The sequence below is a fragment of the Diaphorina citri genome, unplaced genomic scaffold, assembly GCF_000475195.1.
Source record: "Diaphorina citri unplaced genomic scaffold, Diaci psyllid genome assembly version 1.1 scaffold493, whole genome shotgun sequence".
NCBI lineage: Eukaryota > Metazoa > Arthropoda > Insecta > Hemiptera > Psyllidae > Diaphorina > Diaphorina citri.
The window spans coordinates 100386-127475 of record NW_007377928.1 but is presented as its reverse complement, the minus strand read 5'-3'; the positions used below and the strand labels follow the sequence as shown (position 1 = coordinate 127475).

Below are 27090 nucleotides of genomic sequence, written 5' to 3'. Positions count from 1 at the left end.
GGTTTGTCTCGCTGGAGGACGTAAAACTGAGACAAAGCCAGCCCTGTGAAGCCACAGACAATAACACTGGCTCTTTTGAGGGTACCTGAATGGGACTATGGTCAAGTCCGTCTCAGGAAGTAGGGTACAACGACATAATTATGTACCTGAATATCCCTCATCTGACCCCTACAATTTAGGGGCCCTTAGCTAGCTCTCTGGCCTTGATGACACCTCTTGGTTTCCTCTTAATGGGATAGTATATGGACTCACAGCTTTTCTCTGGAACAGACCTGAGTATGCGGACTCTTTAGAGGTGCTGCAGGTTAATTTTAGAGAAACTGGGGAGGTTGAAATATACCAGTGAGGGTACTTCTAGGTTACATCAAGGCCTTGGGATAGCAGACCTATCAAACCCCTCATTAGACCCCTTCAGTTCGGGGGCCCCAATTAAGTAGCTCTCTGGCCTAGGCACCTCTTGGTATCCTCTTAATGGGATAGTATATGAACTCACAGCTTTTCTCTGGAATAAACCTGAGTGTGCGGACTCTTTAGAGGTGCTGCAGGTGAATTTTAGAGAAACTGGGGAGGTTGAAATATACCAGTGAGGGTACTTCTAGGTTCCATCAAGGCCGGGGGATAGCAGCTCGGGCAGGGGAAAAAATACTGGTCACAATAGATCTACAGAGGTCGCAGTGTTAATTGCATACTCTCTCGGGAGAAGAGCAACCAGTCCCATAATAGAATAGAATAGGGAAGACGTTCATAAATCAACACTTAGGTAACTAAAACTCAGATCCACAAAGAGAAAGTACACGTGTTCATAACTACATAAGTACTATGCGGATAAGTAAGTGGGTAACAAGAGTGTAATAAATTTGACCAATTCAAGGAAAAAGGGAAAAGGAGATCTGTGCCAGAAAAGTCAAAGGCTTAAGCATACCTTAGAATAGTTTAGAACTTTATTATGTACTAGGAAAAGCAACCACTGACGTAAAGACTTTAGAATGCTCTGGGATATTACCAACTCAGCAACAAGCAATCCGCCGCAGGTCGCTGTTGCCTGTTGCTAGGTTAGGTTGCCCCAGTGTAAAGGTACCTACTCAACCTTTCTCTAAAAAGCCTTGGATCAATTTTCCTCGTAAAATATAAATCCTTAGGTTAGTCTTTGGGTTTCCTAGTTGGTAATGTCCCAGAGCATTCTAAAGTCTTTACGTCAGTGGTTGCTTTTCCTAGTACATAACATCTAAAGTTCTAAACTACTCGTATTCTAAGGTATGCTTAAGCCTTTGACTTTTCTGGCACAGATCTCCTTTTCCCTTTTTCCTTGAATTGGTCAAATTTATTACACTCTTGTTACCCACTTACTTATCCGCATAGTACTTATGTAGTTATGTACACGTGTACTTTCTCTTTGTGGATCTGAGTTTTAGTTACTTAAGTGTTGATTTATGAACGTTTTCCCTATTCTATTATGGGACTGGTTGCTCTTCTCCCGAGAGAGTATGTAATTAACACTGCAACCTCTGTAGATCTATTGTGATCAGTATTTTCCCCCTGCCCGAGCTGCTATCCCCCGGCCTTGATGGAACCTAGAAGTACCCTCACTGGTATATTTCAACCTCCCCAGTTTCACTAAAATTCACCTGCAGCACCTCTAAAGAGTCCGCATACTCAGGTTTATTCTAGAGAAGAGCTGTGAGTTCATATACTATCCCATTAAGAGGATACCAAGAGGTGCCTAGGCCAGAGAGCTAGCTTAGGACCCCTAAATCGTAGGGGTCTGATGAGGGATATTCAGGTATATAATTATGTCGTTGTACCCTACTTCCTGAGACGGACTAGACTGTAGTCCCTCTTGATGGAACCTAGAAGTACCCTCACTGGTATATTTCAACCTCCCCAGTTTCACTAAAATTCACCTGCAGCACCTCTAAAGAGTCCGTATACTTAGGTTTATTCTAGAGAAAAGCTGTGAGTTCATATACTATCCCATTAAGAGGATACCAAAAGGTACCCTCAAAAGAGCCAGTGTTATTGTCTGTGGCTTGACAGGGCTGGTTTTGTCTCAGTTTTACGTCCTCCAGCGAGACGAAACGTCTTCCGCTAGGCCAGAGAGCCAGCTTAGGGCCCCTAAATCGTAGGGGTCTGATGAGGGATATTCAGGTACATAATTATGTCGTACTCTACTTCCTGAGACGGACTAGACTGTAGTCCCTTTTAGGTACCCTCAAAAGAGCCAGTGTTGTTGTCTGTGGCTTGACAGGGCTGGTTTTGTCTCAGTTTTACGTCCTCCAGCGAGACGAAACGTCTTCCCTATACCTTTGAGCAAAATCTTGCAAATTTGCATTGAGCTAAACTGTTTGTTGTTTTTACTTTGCTAAAGGGGGCGTTGCTCTCTCTCTCCCTCCCTTCCTCCCCATTCTATTTTCATATTTATTTCCAAGTCAGACATACTTATTAGGGAGAGAATAAATAAAAAATCCATTATCACCACTTTCGAAAATAAGTAACACTGATTGGTTAAAAAGAAGTATCGTATCTGTTGTAAAATCGCTCTCGGGAAAATCAGTTATTTTTTAGGTTTATTGGAGGGAAATGTAATTACTGAGGTCTTATCGTCCCGAGAGCAAAGAGGAAAGAAAACAGGACGGGAATTCAGCCTCATCAGTGTAGGATAAAATCCGCCTTGGGCGGAAATCGAACTCACGATCTAGCCGTCTAGCCCTTACAAAGCATACGCGCCACCCTCCGCGTTAACTATGGCTTAAGAGGTTTGAAAAACCTCAAGATACACCACTGTTTTTATTATCAATCCAACCATGGTTAGAGATTCTCCCCCTCCTCTTTATCTCTTTCTTTTAATTCATTTATTTTTCTCCCACTCGTGTTTTTTTGACAAACAAAACATTGTTTTTAAATTTCTTCCCAAGAGACGAAATCTTACAGAAAATGATTCTGTTTATTTTATCATTATTACATTTATTTTTAAATTTTGACAATAAAAACTATTTCATTTCTTGTACTTTAAATGAACAGAGAAAAGAAGCTTTCCAAAAACATGAGACTTTCTGTTTATTGCTTTGATTAGGTATGTGGTCGATTAATTATGAAAGGACACAATAATATCATGTGATATGCTTTGTCAGGCATGACTGAAAGTAATTTCGAGAATTTTTTTTTCAAGGAACCAGTGACGATAAGGTCGAGGTAGTTCAGTGTCAGTGATGATGGACTTGAGTGAATCAAGTTGAGTGATACGTAATCAAGTCGAGTGGATGAGTAATTGGGGGAAACCTCCCGTATAATGTTGTGTAAGGGTGCTGTTGTTTTATTTAATGAAACTGTGACGTCACATCTTGCATAATATCGTGAAAATATTAATGATATTGTCTGGTGTGACCATGTGACGTCATCGATGAAATACTGAAAGAGTGTGCTTGAAGGGGGGAGGGGGCTTTTTTTTGCTAGCTTATAGGATTGTTTGGTACTGAGATGATGAATGAGATGAATTGCCCTAATTGTGTTAGTTACTACTCTTTTGAATTGGGCTACTCAGATGTAGAATTTTAAGCACGGAGCCGAAAAAGATTTGACCCCGAAGCTAGTCGAACCCGGGACCTGTACATAATGTGATATCCCAGAATTTAGGAATCGAACCGGGGACCCTTGTTGTGCAAGCCTAATGTAGTGAACAATCAGTGGCAGAGTTTTTGCTCATTTCTCTCTCCATTCTCAGTGTACTTCAAAATTCTATTCTATTCTGTTCCATTCCAATCAGTGGACATTAGTATGCGAGGAATGCGTGTTTAGATATAGGGGGTTTTTTTTTTTTTTTTTTTTTTTTTTTTTTTTTGTCAGGACTAGAAATTGATTCACGAGTTTGTTTCTTCCATTAAGAAATTGGGCCTTAAACTTTGCTGGGCACTAATAAATCCCATTTTGTGATCAGTTTTCTTAGTCCCTCCAGCCAGCCCCTCCCTGGTGGGCGGTTGAAAGCTGTGATAACCTCGGTAGGTATCTATTTCTGTAGGTGTCTTGAAAGAAAGGAAATAATCAAGTACTTACAGTATAGTGTTACCCTTCACCACATACGTAGGTCTAGGCACCTAGGTACTCTAGGTAGTTACATAAAATTCATTCCTTTTCTGTTCTTCTCCACTCAATCACTCAACCTCCTTAAAAAATATACAGTCGAACCTGGATATAAGAGAATCCAGGGGACCACCTTTTTTTTCTCTTACATCCAGGTTTCCACTATATCCAGTTTCTTTTATGTCGAGGTTCAGCATGAAGGGCCCAGAAAATTTTGTCTTATATCCAGGTTCGACTCTATTGCCAAAGAGAGTTTTTTTTTTAATTTAGGAAACACGTAAATATTTATGCCCGTTTTGTTCCCTACCAAATAGCACACATCCTATTCTAACAGGATATTGTAAATATTATGTGACCGACCATCCGCTTAACCAGCTAGAAACTAGAAGAGCTAGGTACTAGCAGGTACTTGACCAGTTTAACACAATCACTGCCACGCGCCAGTTTTTTGCTGTGGCCAGTTTCAGTCCCCCGTTTCGTCTTAACACGTTGACTACGAACCAGACCAACTACATACAAAGTCGTCGAGTACTGAATAGAAAATCCTAGAACTTACTTCGTTCTTTAAATATTTCGGTCCTTACAGTCCTAAAGTACTCTGGAGTTATCAATACAAAAATTAAAACCGATTTGGCGATCATGTACTCAAGTACTACACATAACACATATTTTTTGTGGGCACCATAAAACTTGAAAGTGATAAGGAAGGGTTAATGACCTCTGGTATTATGTGACCGACCATCCGCTTAACCAGCTAGAAACTAGAAGAGCTAGGTACTAGCAGGTACTTGACCAGTTTAACACAATCACTGTCACGCGCCAGTTTTTTGCTGTGGCCAGTTTCAGTCCCCCGTTTCGTCTTAACACGTTGACTGCGAACCAGACCAACTATACATACAAAGTCGTCGAGTACTGAATAGAAAATCCTAGAACTCACTTCGTTCATAACGACTTGACCAGTTTAACACAATCACTGCCACGCGCCAGTTTTTTGCTGTGGCCAGTTTCAGTCCCCCGTTTCGTCTTAACACGTTGACTGCGAACCAGACCTACTACATACAAAGTCGTCGAGTACTGAATAGAAAATCCTAGAACTCACTTCGTTCTTTAAATATTTCGGTCCTTACAGTCCAAAGTACTTTGAAGTTATCAATACAAAAATTAAAACCTATTTGGCGATCATGTACTCAAGTACTGCACATAACACATATTTTTTGTGGGCACCATAAAACTTGAAAGTGATAAGGAAGGGTTAATGACCTCTGAAATGGAACAGGGTGATTCATGATTTGTTTTCTCTGTATAAAACTTGAAGATAAAAGACCCTCCACAGTCCACAGTGGTTCCCAGCTCCTCGAGTATCTCTATGGTCCAAAGGAAATGTCCTCATATTTGTGCTGTTCGAAGAACAAATACATCACCAGGGAGAGAAAATTTATTCCGCAAAAATTCTCTGTCAACTTCGCCATCGGTATCGCCTTCACTCACAAATCATTTGTCACACGCAATACGTCACAGAAGATTTTTCGAATAGACCACGATATTAAAAGAAATGTGCCCGCTGTTCGAAGAACGAATACATCACCAGGGAGAGAAAATTTATTCCGCAAAAATTCTCTGTCAACTTCGCCATCGGTATCGCCTTCACACACAAATCATTTGTCACACGCAATACGTCACAGAAGATTTTTCGAATAGACCACGATATTAAAAGAAATGTGCCCATCGAGAAAGTTTTAGATAACACTTCAGTCGTTATTTTAAGACCGGTTTTAGCGTCACCAATGTTAAGCTACGCCGAGCAAGGCCAATAAGTGGATGGGTGATTTAAACCTTATATTGGGAATAAAGGGAGAACGGGCTCTAGTCTTGATTTTAAATTGTTACATGAAAGTAAAATCAAATCAATTTAATACCTAAACTGAATATATTATTAAACAAAATAGTTAGGTACATATATAGGTACTGATTTTCTTTAATCACGATCGAATAAACTACGGGCTAAAAAATTCCCGGAGGGACGGGCGGACGGGCCCAGCTTGTTCTCTCTTTCAATAGAGAACACGGGAGAAAGAAGAGAATGAGGGGAGAGAGAAAAAGAGGGAAGGGGGGGGGGGATAAATTGCATTGTGCCTCGACTGTCAGCAATTACTTTTATCAGTGATGAGATGATTGTGTAATAGTAATGAGCGCTAAATGGGTTCGTTGATTGTGTACCTGGGCATACCTAGGTACGGAGTATCAATAGTACAGGTACCTGCATTGAATGGTAACGACCTTGACTTGTTTTATAGATATAGGCACTGACTGCTCTGATACTCGTGAAGTACTCACGGCGGCGGGGAAAGAGAGAAGTACCTCTCCTATTGCCTTATTAGGTATTATCTCAATCGCATGCTAGACAACACTGACCTTTGGCTAAACCTGGAGTCTTTATAGTATACTCATGGTGTTCAGGGTGACTCAGCCTAGGACCGGGGTGATGGGAGAATTAAAATTAAATGGTGAATAACTATGATTTCTACGAGGAATTTGATTTGCGATCTGACTTTACTCTCATGGCGAATCGACTCTGAAAGTCTGAAATGTAGGTACTCTAGGTACAATGGTACATACTTCGGTCTATCAGATCTAGAAATGAAGTGATTTTAGTTCCGGACTTCCAGCTGTGGGGGCTTTTATCCTAAATAGGTGAGGTTCGTTTACAGAACGGCTGGCTCTCTCCTATCTCCTATCCTGTCTTCATTCCCTCTTCGGGACTATAAGAACTTGGCAGTTACAGTTCCTTCCTTCTAACAAACTTCTTCCTCCTCCTAATAAAATAAATAGTTTAAAAAGATTTTTTTCTAACCTCGTGTTTTATCTGTTCGACCCTTGTTGGCAGTGTCTGGGCACCAGGACATTAGAAATAGTTTCTGCTTTTTAGAAGCCTGAAAACAAAAAAGAACAGAAGATTAGAGAGATCGACGATCCTTGAGGTTCCAAAAAGTAGCCAATCAGATTGCTTAATCTGAGAATTAAACTTAAGCTGAGTACTTACTGTGTGGCCCCCAGCCTTAATCGGACAATGTCCTGAGCATTAGTACCCATAATAGCCTGAGCATCAGAAGTATTCTCCCTTCTTCCGACAGGCCGGCCGGCCGTCGATCGACATCGACTGAACCGTCTACACTGCCTCGACAACATAGTCTTATTTCGTCGATCGACGGCCGGTCGTCTATGCTTGGACATACCTTAATTAAAGTTTCAATTTTTTTCTTCCCATATGAGGAAAAGTCCAATCACAACTCACCTCAGTGGTTCCTTGGCACCGGTACAACTGGTACAAGTCAAAAACTAGTGAAAACTCACCTCAAAGTCAAAGTCAAACTGGTGAAAACTCACCTCAGTGGTTCCTTGGCACTGGTGCGTGTACTCAAAGTCAAACAGTCCGTATCGGCACTCGCCGGAGCCCGCCTTCTGCAGATCCTCCAGGAAGGAATCATAGGTAGCGTTGCGGTCGCCAATGTACTCAACATCGATCTGTTTCTCGTCCCGAATGAAGAACACCACGTAGCGATGCTTCTTGTCCTTCTTGATCTCCTCGTAGGTCGTCTTGCAAATGTCGGATACCGTCACTCCTGAAGCCTGCAAGGGTCGAACAGATAAAACACGAGGTTAGAAAAAAATCTTTTTGAAATCTTTTTGAACTATTTATTAGAAGAAAAAAGAAGACGACGAAGAAGAACACGATTACAGAGAGCAGCATCGGAATACCAAGTGTGTGAGGAGATTGGAATTCAATCAAAAAATCCTGCGTAGAATGAAAAAAAAAAAATATATATTGCTTAGCTTAGTGCATGGTCTAGTCCCAAATACATACATGAAGCCACTGAGTAGGGATAAACATCAGGTAGGTATGAGTAATAATGAAGAAGATAGGTAGGCAGGTAGGTATAAAAAATAGAGAACAGAAGACTAGGAGGACACGTTTTTCAGCAATATCTAAAAACAAAAACCCCCCCCCCCCCCAGTTAGAGGTTGGAAAATGCTGTGTGACCCTCTGTAACACATATATGAGAACCTAAAATGAGTGCATATTTTTGCAGTTTTCTGGCATATTTTTGCATATATTGGCCATTTTTTGGTGCATATTACATACATATTTGGTCCATTTTTTTGTGCATATAATCCACCCCCTACTGATATCTCAGAATCAAAATGAACACTGATTGTTCACATGATGGCATTTCATGACTTTATCTAATAGATAAGTGAAAGGCATCATGGACTGCAAGTAATGACACCTTGCTAAAGTTCAACAAAGCTAATTAAAATGGGATTCTTTTCTATACTTGAAGCTTGAACCACACTTCAATTCATGCTTTGGAGCAAATGGAAGGAGCAAATTGTTGGTTAAATTTAATTGGGGACTTTTTCAGGACATTCTAGTAATTTTTTCATGGTGTCAGGCATTTAAGTTTGAAGCCTTCAAGTTTGAAATGAGAAAGTGAAAGAAAAAAATCACTGTTTGAAGCTTGAAGCTTGAACCACACTTCAATTCATGCTTTGGAGCAAATGGAAGGAGCAAATTGTTGGTTAAATTTAATTGGGGACTTTTTCAGGGCATTCTAGTAATTTTTTCATGGTGTCAGGCATTTAAGTTTGAAGCCTTCAAGTTTGAAATGAGAAATTGAAAGAAAAAAATCACTGTTTGAAGTAAAACTGAATGAGAATTGACTCTTCCCCAACAAAACAGAATTTGATGTCAAGTTTTTATTTTTAGACTTTTTTCCATCACTTGCTACTTGTAGCACAATCACAACAAGATAACACCATACAAATATAAACAGTATTCAGGTCATTACTTTTGACCATTTGGGGTAGTACACAAGGTTATTTAACACAGAGCTGTGAGAGTATTTTTTAGACTTTTTTCCATCACTTGCTACTTGTAGCACAATCACAACAAGATAACACCATACAAATATAAACAGTATTCAGGTCATTACCTTTGACCATTTGGGGTAGTACACAAGGTTATTTAACACAGAGCTGTGAGAGTATCACTGATGCAGTTTCATATCTTCTTGGAATTTTTTCTTCATTATTTTCAATTTTTATAGGCAGGTTTCCCATCCTTTGTATGGAAAGAGGGGGTGTACAAATATTGATGCTATAGGTACCATACTGATGGCTGATTATTAATTGTTTTAATCACTCTTAGCCCATTCATTAGGTACTAGGTACCTATGCTTAAGGCAATTTTAAGCATGTTTTCAATTTAGAATCATGCTAGAAAGAGACAATTTAGAGTGGCATACTCTTGTATGTTACATTCCATTCTTTTGTTAACAACCTCAAACAGGTCTCCCATTTTTCCCCTTATCTATTTCATTTCAGAGGGTAGAATGAAAAAAAAAAAAAAAAAAATTGCTTAGCTTAGTGCATGGTCTAGTCCCAAACACATATATGAAGCCACTGAGTACCTGAGTAGGGATAAACATCAGGTAGGTATGAGTAATATGAAGAAGATAAGTAGGAAGGTAAGGTATAACAAAATAGAGAACAGAAGACTAGGAGGACACGTTTTTCAGAAATATCTAAACACGCATTCCTCGCATACTAATGTCCACTGATCGGAATGGAACAGAATAGAATAGAATTTTGAAGTACACTGAGAATGGAGAGAGAAATGAGCAAAAACTCTGCCACTGATTGTTCACTACATTAGGCTTGTACAACAAGGGTCCCCGGTTCGATTCCTAAATTCGGGGATATCGCATTATGTAAAGGTCCCGGGTTCGACTAGCTTCGGGGTCAAATCTTATTCGGCTCCGTGCTTAAAATTCTACATCTGAGTAGCCCAATTCAAAAGAGTAGTAACTAACACATTTAGGGCAATTCATCTCATTCATCATCTCAGAATCAAACAATCTTATAAGCTAGCAAAAAAAGCCCCCTCCCCCCTTCATTCACACTCTTTCAGTATTTCATCGATGACGTCATACTCTACATCTGAGTAGCCCAATTCAAAAGAGTAGTAACTAACACATTTAGGGCAATTCATCTCATTCATCATCTCAGAATCAAACAATCCTATAAGCTAGCAAAATAAAGTCCCCTCCCCCCTTCAATCACACTCTTTCAGTCTTTCATCGATGACGTCACACGGTCACACCAGACAATATCATTAATATTTTCACAATATTATGCAAGATGTGACGTCACAGTTTCATTACATAAAACAACAGCACCAACTCCTTACACAACATTATACGGGAGGGCATAACATGAGAATTTTTTAGGGCAATGGTGTGTTCACAGCTGACGGTGAACAATACACTGTAAATTTTTAACTCAGTCACTTTAAGTATTGTTTAGTATGTCTGTATGTCTTTTTGTTTACTTCTCAAGCAATTGGTTTCATTTTGGCAAAAGATATTAATCATAAATCATTTTTCCTGCTGAATTTTATGTCTCATTAGGCCCTGCATATATCTAACCTTTTTCTGAGAGTTTTACTTTCAGTACACTGAACAAATCTTTTAATTTAAAATCATTAGAATTTAATTTTTGGTAATAATAAGTAGTACTTGGCTAGGAATGGATTATCTCACTACACCAACAGTTTCAATGCAATGGGAAAAACCCCAAGAATACCTGTTTGATCACCTTATCTGTAGGTTTATTGGTCAGAAATGGAATTGGGCCTTGATCAACTCATGCAAAACTCAAGGGTTTGTTGTAGTGCTTTATATTTAGGGGACAATTCCACAAAGCTGTTCTACAAATTTTACAATATAGACATTACTTCATGAAGTCCATTTCCATTACCTACTGTTTGAGGAACAGGCCCTTACATTCTGCTCATGCAAAGTAGGGAAGTAAATGCAAAATATTGGATATTGGGCCTTGATCAACTCATGCAAAACTCAAGGGTTTGTTGTAGTGCTTTATATTTAGGGGACAATTCCACAAAGCTGTTCTACAAAATTTACAATTTAGACATTACTTCATGAAGTCCATTTCCATTACCTACTATTTGAGGAACAGGCCCTTACATTCTGCTCATGCAAAGTAGGGAAGTAAATGCAAAATATTGGATTTTTTTTTCTTTTTTTTTCATACCAAGTAGAATTCTCCTACAATATTTGATGTTTCATAATGAAATTCTACATGCAAAAATTTCAATGAAATTATGAGTGATGATGGCAGAATAATAAAAAAGAAACCTAGGCATCAGAATATAAAGAAAAGTTTTTTTCATACCAAGTAGAATTCTCCTACAATATTTGATGTTTCATAATGAAATTCTACATGCAAAAATTTCAATGAAATTATGAGTAATGATGGCAGAATAATAAAAAAGAAACCTAGGTATCAGAAGACCAAAAATGTGATGCAATTCAACTACATGAGCTCCATTACTTAGCTGAGAGCATGTCAGCTATATTAGGAAATCCATTCTTATTTTTATGACTTTTTATCATCTGTCAAGTTAATCGGGTGTCTTGGATGATTCATAGCTTCAGACGGATAGCGGGATAGGTAACCGTTTCCCATTGAGATCAAATGATTCTTTTCCTACTGGTCTCAGGAGAACAATGAGGTAATGAATGTAGAGTTCAATAAAATCGCAGGCATCCATTAAGCATAAGTTGGGATGACTCGCACGAGTTTATGACTTTTTATCATCTGTCAAGTTAATCGGGTGTCTTGGATGATTCATAGCTTCAGACGGATAGCGGGATAGGTAACCGTTTCCATTGAGACCAAGTGATTCTTTTCCTACTGGACCCAGGAGAACAATGAGAAAATGAATGTAGAGTTCAATAAAATCGCAGGCATCCATTAGGCATAAGTTGGGATGACTCGCACGAAAAATACGTACATTTCTTTCCCTTTTATCAAACCTCGGAGGAAATCATGAAAATAAAATGGCTGACCCGGCATTCTGTACAGAGGAAGAGGCTGCTGGGTGAGCGAGTTCAGAAAAGGAACCACATGAACGTGCAGAATAAAACGATTATGGAAACTTACCATTATGAAATTGAGTGTAAAATCCTTAAAACTAAAATATCATTCACCACTTTCACACGAAATAACTAAATTTAAACAAAAAATTAACTAGGAACACAATTTTATTACAAAGCAAATTACGAAAATACAAACTCCACCAACCTCGAAGAATCGACTACTGCACTGCGAACGCAAAATTTGTAAACTAAAAAATGAAGTCTGCCACTTCGCTGCTCTGACGTGTCGATCATTCTGATTGGTCCAAAAATAAACTGCCCCACCAGGAAAACAAAATTCAACCAATCACAAAACGCGTGACATCGGTGAGATTTTTTCAAAAGTACCAACCTAACTTTTGAAAATGTTACTACATTTTTATTCAAGTCACAGCTTAGCTTGTAGGTACCTACTTTAGATACCTACCTTATTTTCGATCTTTTTTTTATTACGTTCGCTCTTTGGAGAATTTAACCAAGATTTTCTGAAGTTCATTTATTAAAAAAGTTGGGTGTAATGTATATCCAGCAATTTACGTTTATCAAGGTGAATAATATGCAAATTCCGAACTTTCATCAATAGAAAAATCCCCCTTCAAATTCAACCTCAACCTTGAGTGATATGGGAAATTCCTTCGCCAAGTTCCAGTAAGTACGCCTGTGTACCGATTCGGCAGGTTTTTCTCACGTTCATACATGGGCTTTCTCTAAAAATAAATAAAATTACCAGGAACAAAAAGATCAGGAAAAATCAAGCTTGCGAAGACGCGCAGCTGTGAATATTCTTCATATTTTAGAAAATAACAACAAAAAAGATCGTTTTAAATACAAATTAAATAGAAATACATAGGTTGTAGATTTTAATAAAAAGCAAATAGGTAGTCTTACATCGGTTATCTACAGACAATTTAAAATTTCCATGGCATCTTAATGTGAAAGGGGCCTGTTTTGAAAAACTTGGGTAATCAAAAAACCCGTCCAGCTTTGTCAAGAATAGAACCAAATGATATTCAGTTTGAATATTAATTTATTAAGTATGTAGTGAGCTGAGATATTTCCCACCTCTACATTCCTCTCTTCCCTCGCCCTCCCCTTCCTCTCCCTCTCTTCCCTCCCCTCATTTTAAAGGTACCTTAACAGACACTGAATAGAACTACTGGTTTCGTGGACTTGGAAATCTTGGAATAATACATCATATCATGACTCGCTCTCTGTATAGGTTTCCTAGTCATTCTTTATTACCGGATTGGATGAGTCACAGGACTTGACTGAATTTATAATTTGTTTGTCCAATTATTCGTTTTCCTAAGCGTTGCTCAAGAACACAATGGAAGAAAAACAAAGCCACCACACTCATCACAAGTAATTGGTACCTGCAATTGACCATTTAGAGTCATCACTAAAAATTACAGGATTACGTAATCGCGATATTCCCTCATTTTACCTCCTCCTCTCCCTCGCCTTGGCTCCTCCCAGTTATTCCTATCATTGTTATATCTCTCGTTATTCTGATAGTTCTGCCCTCCTCCATCTCCCCATCCATTATCATCACCTCCTTGCCAGTCATTCTCACTCGCGATATTCGAATTGGACTATTTTCTTTACTTATCACCACAAATTAAGGCTAAAGGGTGGATAGGTACCTACTTAAGAACTTGAGATTGATCATATCTCAGGATCGGTTTAGATAGGTATCTTCATAAAAATTGCTCTGCCAAGGCTGGCATTTTTGCTCAATAATGCTCTTAGATATATTCTGATAAGTAGGGGGCGGATTTTACATGTTTGCATATGCAAAAGCATATTTTGAGGGTTTTTCTTGCCCTCATTTTACCTCCTCCTCTCCCTCGCCTTGGCTCCTCCCAGTTATTCCTATCATTGTTATATCTCTCGTTATTCTGATAGTTCTGTCCTCCTCCATCTCCCCATCCATTATCATCACCTCCTTGCCAGTCATTTCCATCTTCGTTATCATAGCTATTATCATTATAGTTACCACCTCCTCCCCTCCTATCATCATTATCTCTCATGTTAGGCCCCGGTGGGCCCCCACTATTATTTGGAGGGCCGTAATTATTCGGCCCCGGCCCAAAGTTAGGCCCAGGGCCTCTTGGTCCCTTTGGTCCAAAGTTTGGACCCTTGGGTCCACCTGAGAAGTTTGGCCTGGGTCCATTTGGCCCGAAATTCCCCGGTCCTCCGGATCCTGGGGGGAAATTGGGGCCGGGCCCACCACCAGGAGGGCCCATAGGTCCATTAGGACCACCGGGAGGGCCCATGGGTCCACTAGGGCCGCTTGGAGGACCCATTGGTCCATTGGGGCCAAAGTTAGGTGGACCTCCTGGCGGGAACATGCCAGGCGGGCCGCTACCAGAGAAGTTAGGTCCAGGACCCCCAGGGGGGAACATCGGAGGGCCTGGGCCCCCGGGGAAGTTAGGGCCTGGCGGCCCAGGGCCGAAGTTTGGTGGAAAGTTGGGAGGACCGCCTGGGGGGAACATGGGGCCACCTGGTCCTGGGAAGCCTGGAGGCCTCCCTCCCATAGCTGGAGGATAGCCACCCCTGAGATCTACATCGCCTGACCCTTGGGGAGTCCACTCCTCTTCCCCATCTATATAGCTGACAGTGTCTTCTAGCTCGGGAATACGACCAGAGTTGATATAACGGGTTAACTCCTTCTGACCTCGCATGATGACCTGAGCCAACTCGGAACCCTCTGTAAATAAACGAGAATACCACAGAGGATATTATTAGTAACTAACCAGGCTATCAATACATTGAAATATGTAAGAAAACAGAGCATAATAGATTTAAAAGAATATAAAATCGCGAGAGATAAATAAAATACTTCTTGCCCTTATTCTCTCTCTACAGAGTCTACATGATAACTGTCCATATGATTATAACCTATATAAAGACCAAAATTCTGCCACTCACTTTGTACTTTGATAACTTTTCCGTGAACAAAGATGGCGTCCGGATTGAGATCGGCTATCTTCTTGGTGCCTGGAACTTTCTCCATGAGGACTTTGATGGCTGCCTCGTTCAGAGCTTTCATGTCATTCTCCGCTGAAATTAAAGTGTAACAAAATTAAAATAATATGCATAGTGTAGTGGAATGAATTTGCCACAGTATAACGAAATTAAATTAAAATAGTAGGTATAACGTGATATAAATTAAATAAACATAGATAGTTAGATACATTGTACAATGTAGAGAAATTAAATTGCCACAGTATATAGAAATTAAATAGAAATAGTCAAACGTGATATGTATAACTGAATTAAATTACCATCGTATAACGAAATTAAATTAACATAAAGAACGAATTTTGATGTTATAAAATGAACTTGTTTTGTTCAGGCGCCAGGGAACGAAGCTCCTATATTTCCTTTAGGGATCTTTTTCAAGCAAGATCTTTTGTACAAATTTCTTTGTACATCATTATTACAGTATCACCCCTTTTATATACGGTACATGTTTTCTTCCACCATTTGTATTTTTTCCTTTACAAGTACCGGAAAAAGGCTATTTTCTCTATAGCGTATAATATCTCGTAACGCGCTCAAACATTCTTGACTTGGCGGGACGAAGCGCTAGCGCTACCGCGCTTCTTTCTTAATAACAGAGATACTTACCCACTGGTAAAACTTTGGTATCGTACACTATAATCTTGTTCATCCACGCCTCTTGGAAATGTTTCGGTATGGGTTTTGAGAAAGGCACCTGAAATTTGGATTCAAACACGAAATTATTTACCTAACAGACATCGCACGTTGGTAGGTAGGGATGTGTTAAGCATAAATGCTTGTCGTAAATGTCGTTCCCCGCTTGGTAAATTACGCTAAATGTTATGACTTCTCTTGGACCGATAAATTACACTAAATGTTATCACTTGTCTTAGACTCGAACCACCAACCTAAAGATCCCAAGCAAACACGAAATTATTTACCTAACAGACATCGCACGTTGGTAGGTAGGGATGTGTTAAGCATAAATGCTTGTCGTAAATGTCGTTCCCTGTTTGGTAAATTACACTAAATGTTATGACTTCTCTTGGACCGATAAATTATACTAAATGTTATGACTTGTCTTAGACTCGAACCACCAACCTAAAGATCCCAGGTCCATCGTGTTAATGAGTGTTTCACCGCCGTTTTTATTTCGTAGCAATGAAACAACTGCTACATTAGACGCATGTGGTCTGTGTCGTAACCTGCCCATCCTGTAGTATATCCCTAATCAAATGGACGATAAGATTTAATTTGTGATTTATCATGGTACCGTGAATCATTCAACTCACCTTCTTGACAGGTATAATCTTCTGTAGCTCCGTAGAGTCAATGTCCAGGCCCGGAATATTGGAGGGGTCATTGGTGTTGGGCCCGCTTGTCGATTTGCCCACTTCATTGAGAGGCTCAGATGAGGGAAACACAGAGTCCTCGTCTTCCAGGCCCATACCTGAGAGAAAAGAAAAGTCACGGTTAGTCCAGTATGTTTAATGTGATTGTGAATGAATTGTTATAGTAAATAATAAAGCGTCTACAAATCTACCTCCAGTGATAACGCGCATGCTTGCCAAGTAAAAGGTCTGGAGTTCAATGCCCAACATGAAAAAAACTTCAATTCCGATTTTAAACATTTCAACAGGTTGTTGTTGTAGCGACTTCTTTCGCCGAATAGTGATGGTTACAAGCCAATTGAATTATGTGAGAATTTATAGCAAGTTTTCGTTCTTCTTCTAAAATACGTATAACGTCCGCCTGTAATATGTATAACAACTACAACACTATCCCTTTCAGACATTACACATTAGTAGCCAGATTAGATAAAGTTTTATATACCGGGTATGACAGCGCTATCGTTGAGTTCCATCTCCTCGTTATACACCCCGGTGATACAGTGTGCAAGGCCCTTCTGATTGTACCGGTCCCGCATAGGGTCCCCGAGTCGATTGCGAGTCCAGAATTTGGACGCGTGATCGTTGGACCCGGTAGCTAGGATGTGGCCTAGGGGGTGCCATGCCATGGTCCAAATGATGTTGTCGTGCGCCTGCGGGATACAGCCCACCTCCTTGTCAGCGCTGAGGAGGAAAATGGAATAGGTTAGAATATAATGAATAGATCATCGCAGTATAGGTAATTAAGTAAAATGTTATTGAATATTATGATGAGTAAGTAACCTACAAATCTCAATACAAGTTCGTCATTGACGATAGTGAACCAACATTAGAACCCTCTGTCCAATACATCTGGTCACCAGGTCTCTAATGTGAAGAGGGAGAGGTTGGGTTTAAGTGGGTCTGGACTCTCAGGGTGTCTACCAAAATGGAAAAATAAAATTCCCTGACTTTTCCCGGTTTTCCAGTCCAATTTTTCAAAATTTCCAGTCTACTTTTCCAAGATTTTCCACCCTATTCCCACTGCGCCGCAGCCGTTTTTTTTCCAAGCAATGTTTTCAAGCCTGTTAAATTTCTTCAATCTTTTTTCATCCGACTAGGGTAAGGTCTTGAGTCCTCCATTTGCACCATGAAATAACTGCGCCGCAGGCCAAATTTTTTCAAGATAAATGACCTTTGACCAAGATAATGACCTCAAGACTACTACAGCCATTTCTCTTTGATCTGGCTTTGGGCCCCTAATAGGTATTTACTATAAGTGAACTGGCATATTTTTTTAGAATACAATATAGAATATAACAACAGCGCCGCAGGCGAAATTTTTGAACATTTTGGTCTAAAATCTTCAGAAATTCAGTCTCATCGAAATCCTAATCTTCAGCTCCGCAGGAGAATTTTTTAAAAAGCATGAACCTGAAGTGTCATTATACAGTCTACACATTCACATATCCTGGGGGGATGAAGGTTAACACACAAAAAAGGGGGAAATGAGCAGCGCCGCGCAGGCGAAAATTTTTTGAAAATTGTGAGCTACAATTTATAGAGACCAGAATTAACGAAATTGAAATTTTATGGCCACAGCGCGAAAATTTGGGCTCTAATTTTTTTTTTAAAAAAAAACTTAGTTATCAAAAACACAAAATTTGGGCGCCGCAGGCGAATTTTTTGAAGATTTTGGTCTACAATAGCAAGAGAAGCAGACTTGTCAAACGTGTAATCTTCGGGCCCGCAGGCGAAACTTTTCAGTAAGTATGTAAACTGTAGCTTGTCACGCTGTCAGTTTTTTATGTAATTAAATACGTGTAAAAAACGAGTATAGTTATTTCCCCCAATACACAAAATGACAGCGCCGAGGCGAAATTTTTTTTTAGAAATTTAAGTAGCTCCTTCAAGGTTGCATACTTTTTTTTACTGACCAAAGTCTTTTTCTCGTTTTATAGGCTTTGAAATATTCCCAAAACTTTTTCATGAAGAGACAAAATTTCAGCGCCGCAGGCGAAATTTTTGGGAGATTATATGTTGCCCCTTCATGGTTGCATACTTTTTTAATTGAAATCTTTGTCTTTTTTTAGGCTTTGAAAAATTCCCTGACTTTTTTCGATTTTTGGCTTTTTTTCGTGAAATTCCCTGACTTTTCCCTGACTTTTCCAGTCTCCATGAAATTCCCTGACTTTTCCCGGTTTTCCAGTCTGGTAGACACCCTGACTCTGGATGTACTGGTATCCGGACATCAATCCTATTGAAATAAAAAAAAAAAAATCTAAAAATCCCAACGACAAATGGGAACGGGCCTTAAGATAAGGTGTATTCAAGCATGACTTACCCTACATGCCAGAACATGATAGATCCATCAGCCCCTCCACTGCTGAACAAACCCTCATGTTGAGGATGCCATGCTACGGCACTGGCCTCTTTCTTGTGACCCCGGAATGTTTGAACTTCACTACCTGTGACAAAATAATAGGAAAGGGTTAGGTGGCAGAGGCGTTAACCTCGCCTAGTGGTTATCTTAACCTAAGGCGTTAACCTCGCCTAGTGGTTATCTTCCACTCAAGAGTCTATCATTATTGCTATAAAATTAAATTCCACAGAGCCCGAGTATAGGTATAGCCTTGAACACCGAAGGTCCTAGCTTAGATTCCCATGAAAGTGTAATCCCAGTTATCCCAGAAGTGTAATTTGAATAAACTAAGATCGATTTCCAGCAAGGCCGAAATTGTGTGTGTGTGTGTGTGTGTGTGTGTGTTTTCTTTTTTTTAACATCAGTTTGCTGACTTTTTCCGGTCCCATTCAGCTTGGATGTCCGAGGCGAACTTTATCTTATACAAATAATGTTCTCGGAACGTCTGGTTTTCTCCTTTCCTGCCCTCTTTCTCACTTCGATTTCAGGACGATAAGACTTCGGATGTTACAGTTCCCTCTATCAAACCTCTTAAAAATACTTACTCGCAGCGCGAACGACATGCCCATAAGCATTGTTAAAGCGCTTAAGAGAGAGAAAAAAAAAAAATACTTACTCAAATTCCGAATGTCGAATACTTTGAGCAGATGATCCCGCGAGGCGGTAACTAGCCAGTTCCCATTCTGATTCCATGCTAGGTCCATGACAGTGCTCTTGTGTGCGTGTCTGTAGGGGAAACAAGAGGATAGGCAACATTACTAGGTGGCTACACTAGTAAGTTATAAGGCATCAGAAAAACCAAACTAAAGAAAAGAAAAAAAAAAATCACGACTGCCAGCCTAGGTAACTTAGTTGGTAGTGCGTCTGCCTTGTAAGCGCTAGGTCGCGGGTTCGATTCCCACCCGGGGCGGATTTTATCCTGATGGGATAATGTTCGTTCTCGGAACGGCTGGCTTTCTCCTATCCTGTCTTTCTTCTCTCTTCAATTTCGGGACGATAAGACCATAGCAGTTACAGTTCCCTCTGTCAAACCTCTTAAAAAAAAAAAAAAAATCACGACTGGTGAAAATTTTACATTTTCCAAATTTTATTTAATTCGTTATTATCTTCGATTTTGAAAGTTTGGATTTTCCTTCGTATGGAATAATATGTTTGTAATTTAGATTTTCGTTGCACTGTTAATATTGTGATAGGGTTTACGTTAACTCGGCTCTCAGTACAGGACAAGACTCGGTTTCTCTTAAGGCATGAGTTGTGACCTCTGACCGTCCTATCTTTGCCTTGTGGTCTAGGCTGTTATCTTCGGTTCTTATACTCGGCTCTCAGTACAGGACAAGACTCGGTTTCTCTTAAGGCATGAGTTGTGACCTCTGACCGTCCTATCTTTGCCTTGTGGTCTAGTCTGTTATCTTCGGTTCTTATGGTTAATGATGACGGCAGATTTTGGGCCCTACATCCCCAGATTATCCAGTAATATTGAAGACATTCCCACAATACTTACAGAGTTGCTAGTGCTTGTCCTGCCTTGGGATCCCATAGTTTCACAGGTTGCTGATTGTCTTTGCTACCGCTCACTATTAGACTCTTGTATGGATGCCAGTCTACGCATTTAACATCTGCACCATGGCCTGAGGATGGAAAAATAAACCAAATATTTCCAGTATACGTAAGTACAAGTACTTAGTTTTTTTTTATCGTCCTGAAATCGAAGGATAAAATCCGCCCCGGGTGGGAATCAAACCCAAGACCTAGCACTTGCAAGGCAGACGCTCTACCCTCAAACCTAAGTAGGCTGGCCCCAGAATCAATTGGATATGTAGCAGTAAAGAGAATAATAATGGTTATTTATACTGCTCGCATACGACTGAAAAGTCCCTTTACTCCAGCAGCAGGCTACTACTATTATTGTGGTTAAATTCTCAAATTATATTGAGGATAAAATTCCATACCTCGGCTGGGATTGAACCCACGCCCTCCTGTTTACCAGGCGAGCGTCTTGACCACTACACCACCGTCGAGTATTACCTACGTGTCTATGGGCGACCAATGAGGTTTACCAAAATATTTTGCTGTCTAGATTAAGATTATGGTCCATCTGATCAAAATGTGCCCACTTCTCTAGGTACAGATACAGAATTACAAATCCAATCGATTCTGGCCTACTACCTGGATTACCTACTTCCCTCGTGTAAATACCACTGGCGTCCAGTAACAATTGTTAGTTGATGAGTTTCAATTGGATTTATAGCTGTACAGAAGTACATTTTGTCCAACTAGACTGGAATGTTACATGACGCTAGTGATGTTTAATACGAGATCAGTAAACGGGCCTCGTGTAATCCAGCTATTTATTCTCAAGAGCAATATTCTTCCTCTAGTTCTCTAATGCCTCATCTTACCACAGTAACCACAGAGATTTTTCAGTTAATCCAGAGTTCAAGAAATACTGGCCTGTGTAAATCAAATGGGTGACGTCAAAGAAAACCCTGGCACAGTGTAAAGGTGTGTCGATCGATGTGAATTCATTGTGAATTGACGTCGATCGAAGCGACCGCGGGTCGACTATGTGTGGACACACCTTTAAATCTCAGTGGTAAGATCGGCCACAAAAGTTTTTCGAGCTCAAATTTTATGTCTTGGCTGGGATTCGAACCCGCGATCTCCAGGCGAGCACTTGACCTTCACTTTCAAAGGCAGAATAAGTATAAGTAGTGCTTTATTTAGACTGTCAGCATCGTACAAGTTGTTCCATTATACTAACAGTAAGAGCACAGAATAAACTAAGACTGCACTTACCCTCAATGGTAAGATAGGCCATAAAAAAATTCGAGCTCAAATTTTATGTCTTGGCTGGGATTCGAACCCGCGATCTCCTGGCGAGCACTTGACATTCACTTTCAAAGGCAGAATAAGTATAAGTAGTGCTTTAGTTAGACTGTCTGCTTAGAACAAGTTGTTCCATACCAACAGTTTAATTGTATGGCCTATCTTACCCTCAATGGTAAGATGGGCCATAAAAAAAATCGAGCTCAAATTTTATGTCTTGGCTGGGATTCAAACCCGCGACCTCCTGGGGCCTTGACCTTGACTTTCAAATAATGAACATTGCACTTACCTCTCAGCACTTTCTCTTCCGTACATCGATAGAAGTCCCACACCCTCACGGTACCATCATCCGAACATGTGGCGAACTTGGAATCACTCGGACTAAAACTGCGACCGGGAGAAAGAGGAAAAGAAACAGGTCACGAGGTGTCAATAATAAAACAAGTAGAATTGAAAATATTAAGAAACACTAATAAATGTGCAACACAAGACCCGGATCCCAAAGGTCTACGATCTACCGTGAGAGAAATGAACCGCTTTACTAACGCTAAACATTCAAAAACAAAGGCATTGATAACCTACTATTATGATTTTTTTTTTTTTAACTTGATTTTTCCAGTCTTGCTTTGACCTAATGATATGCCGGGAATCGAACCGTAGTCCCCTCCGTTATGTTATGAAATCTAATGTCTTAGCTATTGCACTAATAGGACGATTAGAGTAGCATAAGAAAGCTCATTCATACTGCTCGAATGAGAAAGGTTGTCTTCATCCAAGTAGTAAGCTTTACAATTTTTGTAGTCAAATTCTCAAACAAAAAAATAAAAAAAGGGTAAATTTCCATGTCTCTATTGGGATTCGACCCACGAACTCCCACCTACCAGGTGGGCACCTTAACTAATCTACCGAGGGTGAGAGAAAGCATGTAGGAAAATTTTCATTCAGAAAAACATGGAAGAACAGAGCAAGCGTGATTTTGTTTCAGGTCTTAAAATAACATTTCTGAAAACTCCACAGAAATGAGGAGCCCTGAGCGGAAGATGTGATTTTTCTCGTGAAGTTATTAAAAATCACGTGTCTATAACAAACCCTACACCCTTCAATACTGAAAATTCCCTCTATCAAATATTGATCGATGAGGCTTGAAGAAACAAAAGTGCTTTTTGTGGGCAAAACCGCCAGCTTCGTGTATGTATGTTCCGAAATTGAATATCAATTCTGAAACAAAACTCACATAATTTGGTCTTTTATAATCACGCTCGCCTGGTAATTACGATAGTAAAATATGACGAACCATGCAATTGATGAACGCACTAATACCCATTATTTATTTAGTATTTACCTATTCAATACAAAAATCATTGTCCTTTCCTTGAAAAAAAAGCAAGGCTTATAATGTCATCAGCGCGACAGACAATGTTTTGATTTCAAAGTTAAGCAACATTGGTAACAGGATGGGTGACCGTCTGGACACCTTATTTGCTGCAAGCCATTTCAGCCCAATTAGCTTTAACAATGAACCTTTCGGCCCTAAAAACAGGTTCATCGTATCACAATGCTGCAATGGTATGAGAATATCTAACCATTTTACTCCAAATTTTCGGAGCCTGGCCTACAGTAAAGGAGAAAAATCGCCCCCCTTAAAGACGGCCCTGTATCGAAGTTTACCAATCTAACCAAAGATCTGGCTCAATTTTGGTTTATCTTTATCTGTTTGAAAACCTGGTTCGTCCAACATTGAGACCCGAGCTTTTAAATCGCTTCCATTTGGTTAGATTGTCGTTTCGTATTTTCTTTTTAATTTTATTTAAAAGTTGACAGAGGTAACTAAACTGGACAAAGCTTTGACAGAAATAGTCCCCTTTACAGAGGGTGCTCTACCTATCCTTGCTGTCACGCTTTCGGATAAAACCTTGCGAGAGGAAGCATACACGAATATAGTGAAGAGAAATCACACTGAGAAATCACACGTGATAACCATCTCACTCCTACACTGTTCAATTAGGACTGATAACAAAAAATTAGGATGTTCAGAGATAAGAAAATCTGATGCAGACTAATGCATTAAAAAATTCAGATTGAATCCATTGAGAGATAGCAATGAAGGCATGTGACGAACTGTGATAATGAATTGCCTGAGTAAGAAAATGAAGACTCAATAGGAGACCATGTAAAGTGAACTTGAAAGACGAAACGAAGGTCAATAAAACATATTAAGGAGCGCGGTAGCGCTCCGCCCCGCCAAGTCAAGAAAGTTTGGCCGCGCTGTTCAGAGATAAGAAAATCTGATGCAGACTAATGCATTAAAAAATTCAGATTGAATCCATTGAGAGATAGCAATGAAGACATGTGACAAACTGTGATAATGAATTGCCTGAGTAAGAAAATGAAGACTCAATAGGAGCCCATGTAAAGTGAACTTGAAAGACGAAACGAAGGTCAATAAAACATATACATATGTAGCTAAACCAGGACTTTAGTAAGCCTCTCAGCCAAGGGCAGAAACCCAACAAATGAAAACAAATTTGTCAAGATATACCTACATTGGGTCTTTGTGCTCTTTTAGATGTTTCACTGAGACTTTATCGGGACAATGAAACAAATGTTAACTTGGGTTTTAAAGAGCCTACATTTCCCACTGAAATTAAAATTAAACCTATCTACAGAGAATTATTAAACCAAACTGTTTTCCACACCCCATTACCTAAAGACAATCTTGCATAAACCAAGTTTCCATGATGGATTATTTCCTTGTCACTTCCACTCTGAATTTAAACTCAACATTTCCCCCACACAGATTTTTCTCTTTTTTAGTTTACCAACTTTGTAAACAATCAAACATGACTCACTCAATGTTTTTGTGGGGTCATTAAAACCTATAAGAAATGATAGATTCTAATCTAGGCAAATTTCGTTCATACACAAGTTTTTGAGAAATGAGAAAAATATTGATTTTGTTCTTTGTATAAACCAAGTTTCCATGATGGATTATTTCCTTGTCACTTCCACTCTGAATTTAAACTCAACATTTCCCCCACACAGATTTTTCTCTTTTCTAGTTTACCAACTTTGTAAACAATCAAACATGACTCACTCAATGTTTTTGTGGGGTCATTAAAACCTATAAGAAATGATAGATTCTAATCTAGGCAAATTTCGTTCATACACAAGTTTTTGAGAAATGAGAAAAATATTGATTTTGTTCTTTGTATAAAAAAAAATATTTATTTGGTATTTTCTTTTTATTGCATCATGTAAGGTCATGTATTTGTAACACATACATAAAGTAAATTCTTAAATGTCAGATCAATTTATTTATTTTCCAATGTATAAAAATTTGTAAATTTAACAATAGAAAGTATCACAGATATATTTAATTGGTTTATCACATGGGCATAGTATGTTTTCAGTCTCAAATTTATTGGATAGGTACAATAAGATTATAACAAGTAAATTATAAAGTACAGTGGGAGGTAGATCCAGGTTTGTCTCTTTTAAACCCAGCAAGGAATGTTCACACTTATTTTGTTGGAAATTATACAGACTGAGCTCTTTGGGTTAGCTCAAAATTTAATTGGAATGAGAAAAAAGTGATGACAAAAGAAGTGTGAATAAAGGAAGTAGAAGACATGGTAGGAAAAGGGGAGCAATCACAAATGAAACTTTCAAACTTTGTCTAAAAATTGAAGTCTGCAATTATCATTTATAAAATACAGGAAACCTCAGAATCAACTTGGTTTTTATCTATGCAAAATCAAATGAAACTTTCAAACTTTGTCTAAAAATTGAAGTCTGCAATTATCATTTATAAAATACAGGAAACCTCAGAATCAACTTGGTTTTCATCTATTTTTGCAAAAGTACAAAGAGTGAATATTTCTTTCACAGTGATTGCAGAGCCCCCTTTTCATACAAACTAGATGTCGGATAGATTATAGACTCTACCTGATGCCTCGTATGGATTCTTTGTGTCCTTGAAACGTTTTCACGTTGTTCATGTTGCTCTGCCAATACTTGATGTAGCCCTGATGATCTGAGGTCACCATCCACAGTCCATTGTGAGACCAAACCATATGTCGCACTGCACAATCATGGGCCTGTGGGCAGAAAAGCAACATCAAGGTTTAATCAGTTATCCACTGTCTGCTTAGAACAAGTTGTTCCATACCAACAGTTTAATTTTATGGCCTATCTTACCCTCAATGGTAAGATAGGCCATAAAAAAAAATTGAGCTCAAATTTTATGTCTTGGCTGGGATTCAAACCCGCGACCTCCTGGGGCCTCGACCTTGACTTTCAAATAATGAACATTGCACTTACCTCTCAGCACTTTCTCTTCCGTACATCGATAGAAGTCCCACACCCTCACGGTACCATCATCCGAACATGTGGCGAACTTGGAATCACTCGGACTAAAACTGCGACCGGGAGAAAGAGGAAAAGAAACAGGTCACGAGGTGTCAATAATAAAACAAGTAGAATTGAAAATATTAAGAAACACTAATAAATGTGCAACACAAGACCCGGATCCCAAAGGTCTACGATCTACCGTGAGAGAAATGAACCGCTTTACTAACGCTAAACATTCAAAAACAAAGGCATTGATAACCTACTATTATGATTTTTTTTTTTTTAACTTGATTTTTCCAGTCTTGCTTTGACCTAATGATATGCCGGGAATCGAACCGTAGTCCCCTCCGTTATGTTATGAAATCTAATGTCTTAGCTATTGCACTAATAGGACGATTAGAGTAGCATAAGAAAGCTCATTCATACTGCTCGAATGAGAAAGGTTGTCTTCATCCAAGTAGTAAGCTTTACAATTTTTGTAGTCAAATTCTCAAACAAAAAAAAATTGTGAGAGCTACAATTTATAGAGACCAGAATTAACGAAATTGAAATTTTTATGGCCACAGGCGAAAATTTTGGTCTCTAATTTTTTTTTTAAAAAAAAACTTAGTTATCAAAAACACAAAATTTGGCGCCGCAGGCGAATTTTTTTGAAGATTTTGGTCTACAATAGCAAGAGAAGCAGACTTGTCAAACGTGTAATCTTCGGGCCCGCAGGCGAAACTTTTCAGTAAGTATGTAAACTGTAGCTTGTCACGTGTCAGTTTTTTATGTAATTAAATACGTGTAAAAAACGAGTATAGTTATTTCCCCCAATACACAAAATGACAGCGCCGTAGGCGAAATTTTTTTTAGGAAATTTAAGTAGCTCCTTCAAGGTTGCATACCTTTTTTTACTGACCAAAGTCTTTTTCTCGTTTTATAGGCTTTGAAATATTCCCAAAACTTTCTCATGAAGAGACAAGATTTCAGCGCCGCAGGCGAAATTTTTGAGAAATTATAATATGTTGCCCCTTCATGGTTGCATACTTTTTTAATTGAAATCTTT

At 39.2% G+C, this 27090-nt stretch overlaps 2 protein-coding genes across 4 annotated transcripts in view; both read right to left on the bottom strand.

Moving 5' to 3' along the window:
* Positions 1 to 12268, bottom strand: part of LOC103509384 (cofilin/actin-depolymerizing factor homolog) — a 25086-nt gene extending 12818 nt beyond the window's left edge. For both annotated transcript variants that reach the window (XM_008473996.3, XM_026823742.1), the window contains exons 1-3: positions 12097 to 12268; positions 7459 to 7701; positions 6953 to 7004 (exon numbers count right to left, since the gene is read on the bottom strand). In XM_008473996.3, the coding sequence (XP_008472218.2) occupies positions 6953 to 7004; positions 7459 to 7701; positions 12097 to 12099 (298 nt within the window). In that variant the 5' untranslated portion in view covers positions 12100 to 12268. The remainder of the gene's footprint in view (positions 1 to 6952; positions 7005 to 7458; positions 7702 to 12096) is intronic.
* A 619-nt stretch (positions 12269 to 12887) lies between these two features.
* LOC103509383 (pre-mRNA 3' end processing protein WDR33) overlaps positions 12888 to 27090 on the bottom strand; it is an 18672-nt gene continuing 4469 nt past the window's right edge. The window contains exons 4-15 of one of the 2 annotated variants that reach the window (XM_026823740.1): positions 25638 to 25789; positions 21982 to 22079; positions 20368 to 20494; positions 19483 to 19592; positions 18789 to 18912; positions 16911 to 17149; positions 16370 to 16527; positions 15705 to 15792; positions 15003 to 15134; positions 13906 to 14781; positions 13511 to 13593; positions 12888 to 13192 (exon numbers count right to left, since the gene is read on the bottom strand). In XM_026823740.1, the coding sequence (XP_026679541.1) occupies positions 13136 to 13192; positions 13511 to 13593; positions 13906 to 14781; positions 15003 to 15134; positions 15705 to 15792; positions 16370 to 16527; positions 16911 to 17149; positions 18789 to 18912; positions 19483 to 19592; positions 20368 to 20494; positions 21982 to 22079; positions 25638 to 25789 (2244 nt within the window). In that variant the 3' untranslated portion in view covers positions 12888 to 13135. Of the gene's footprint in view, positions 13193 to 13510; positions 13594 to 13900; positions 14782 to 15002; positions 15135 to 15704; positions 15793 to 16369; positions 16528 to 16910; positions 17150 to 18788; positions 18913 to 19482; positions 19593 to 20367; positions 20495 to 21981; positions 22080 to 25637; positions 25790 to 27090 lie in introns of both variants that reach the window. The other variant, XM_026823741.1, reaches the window with a different exon arrangement.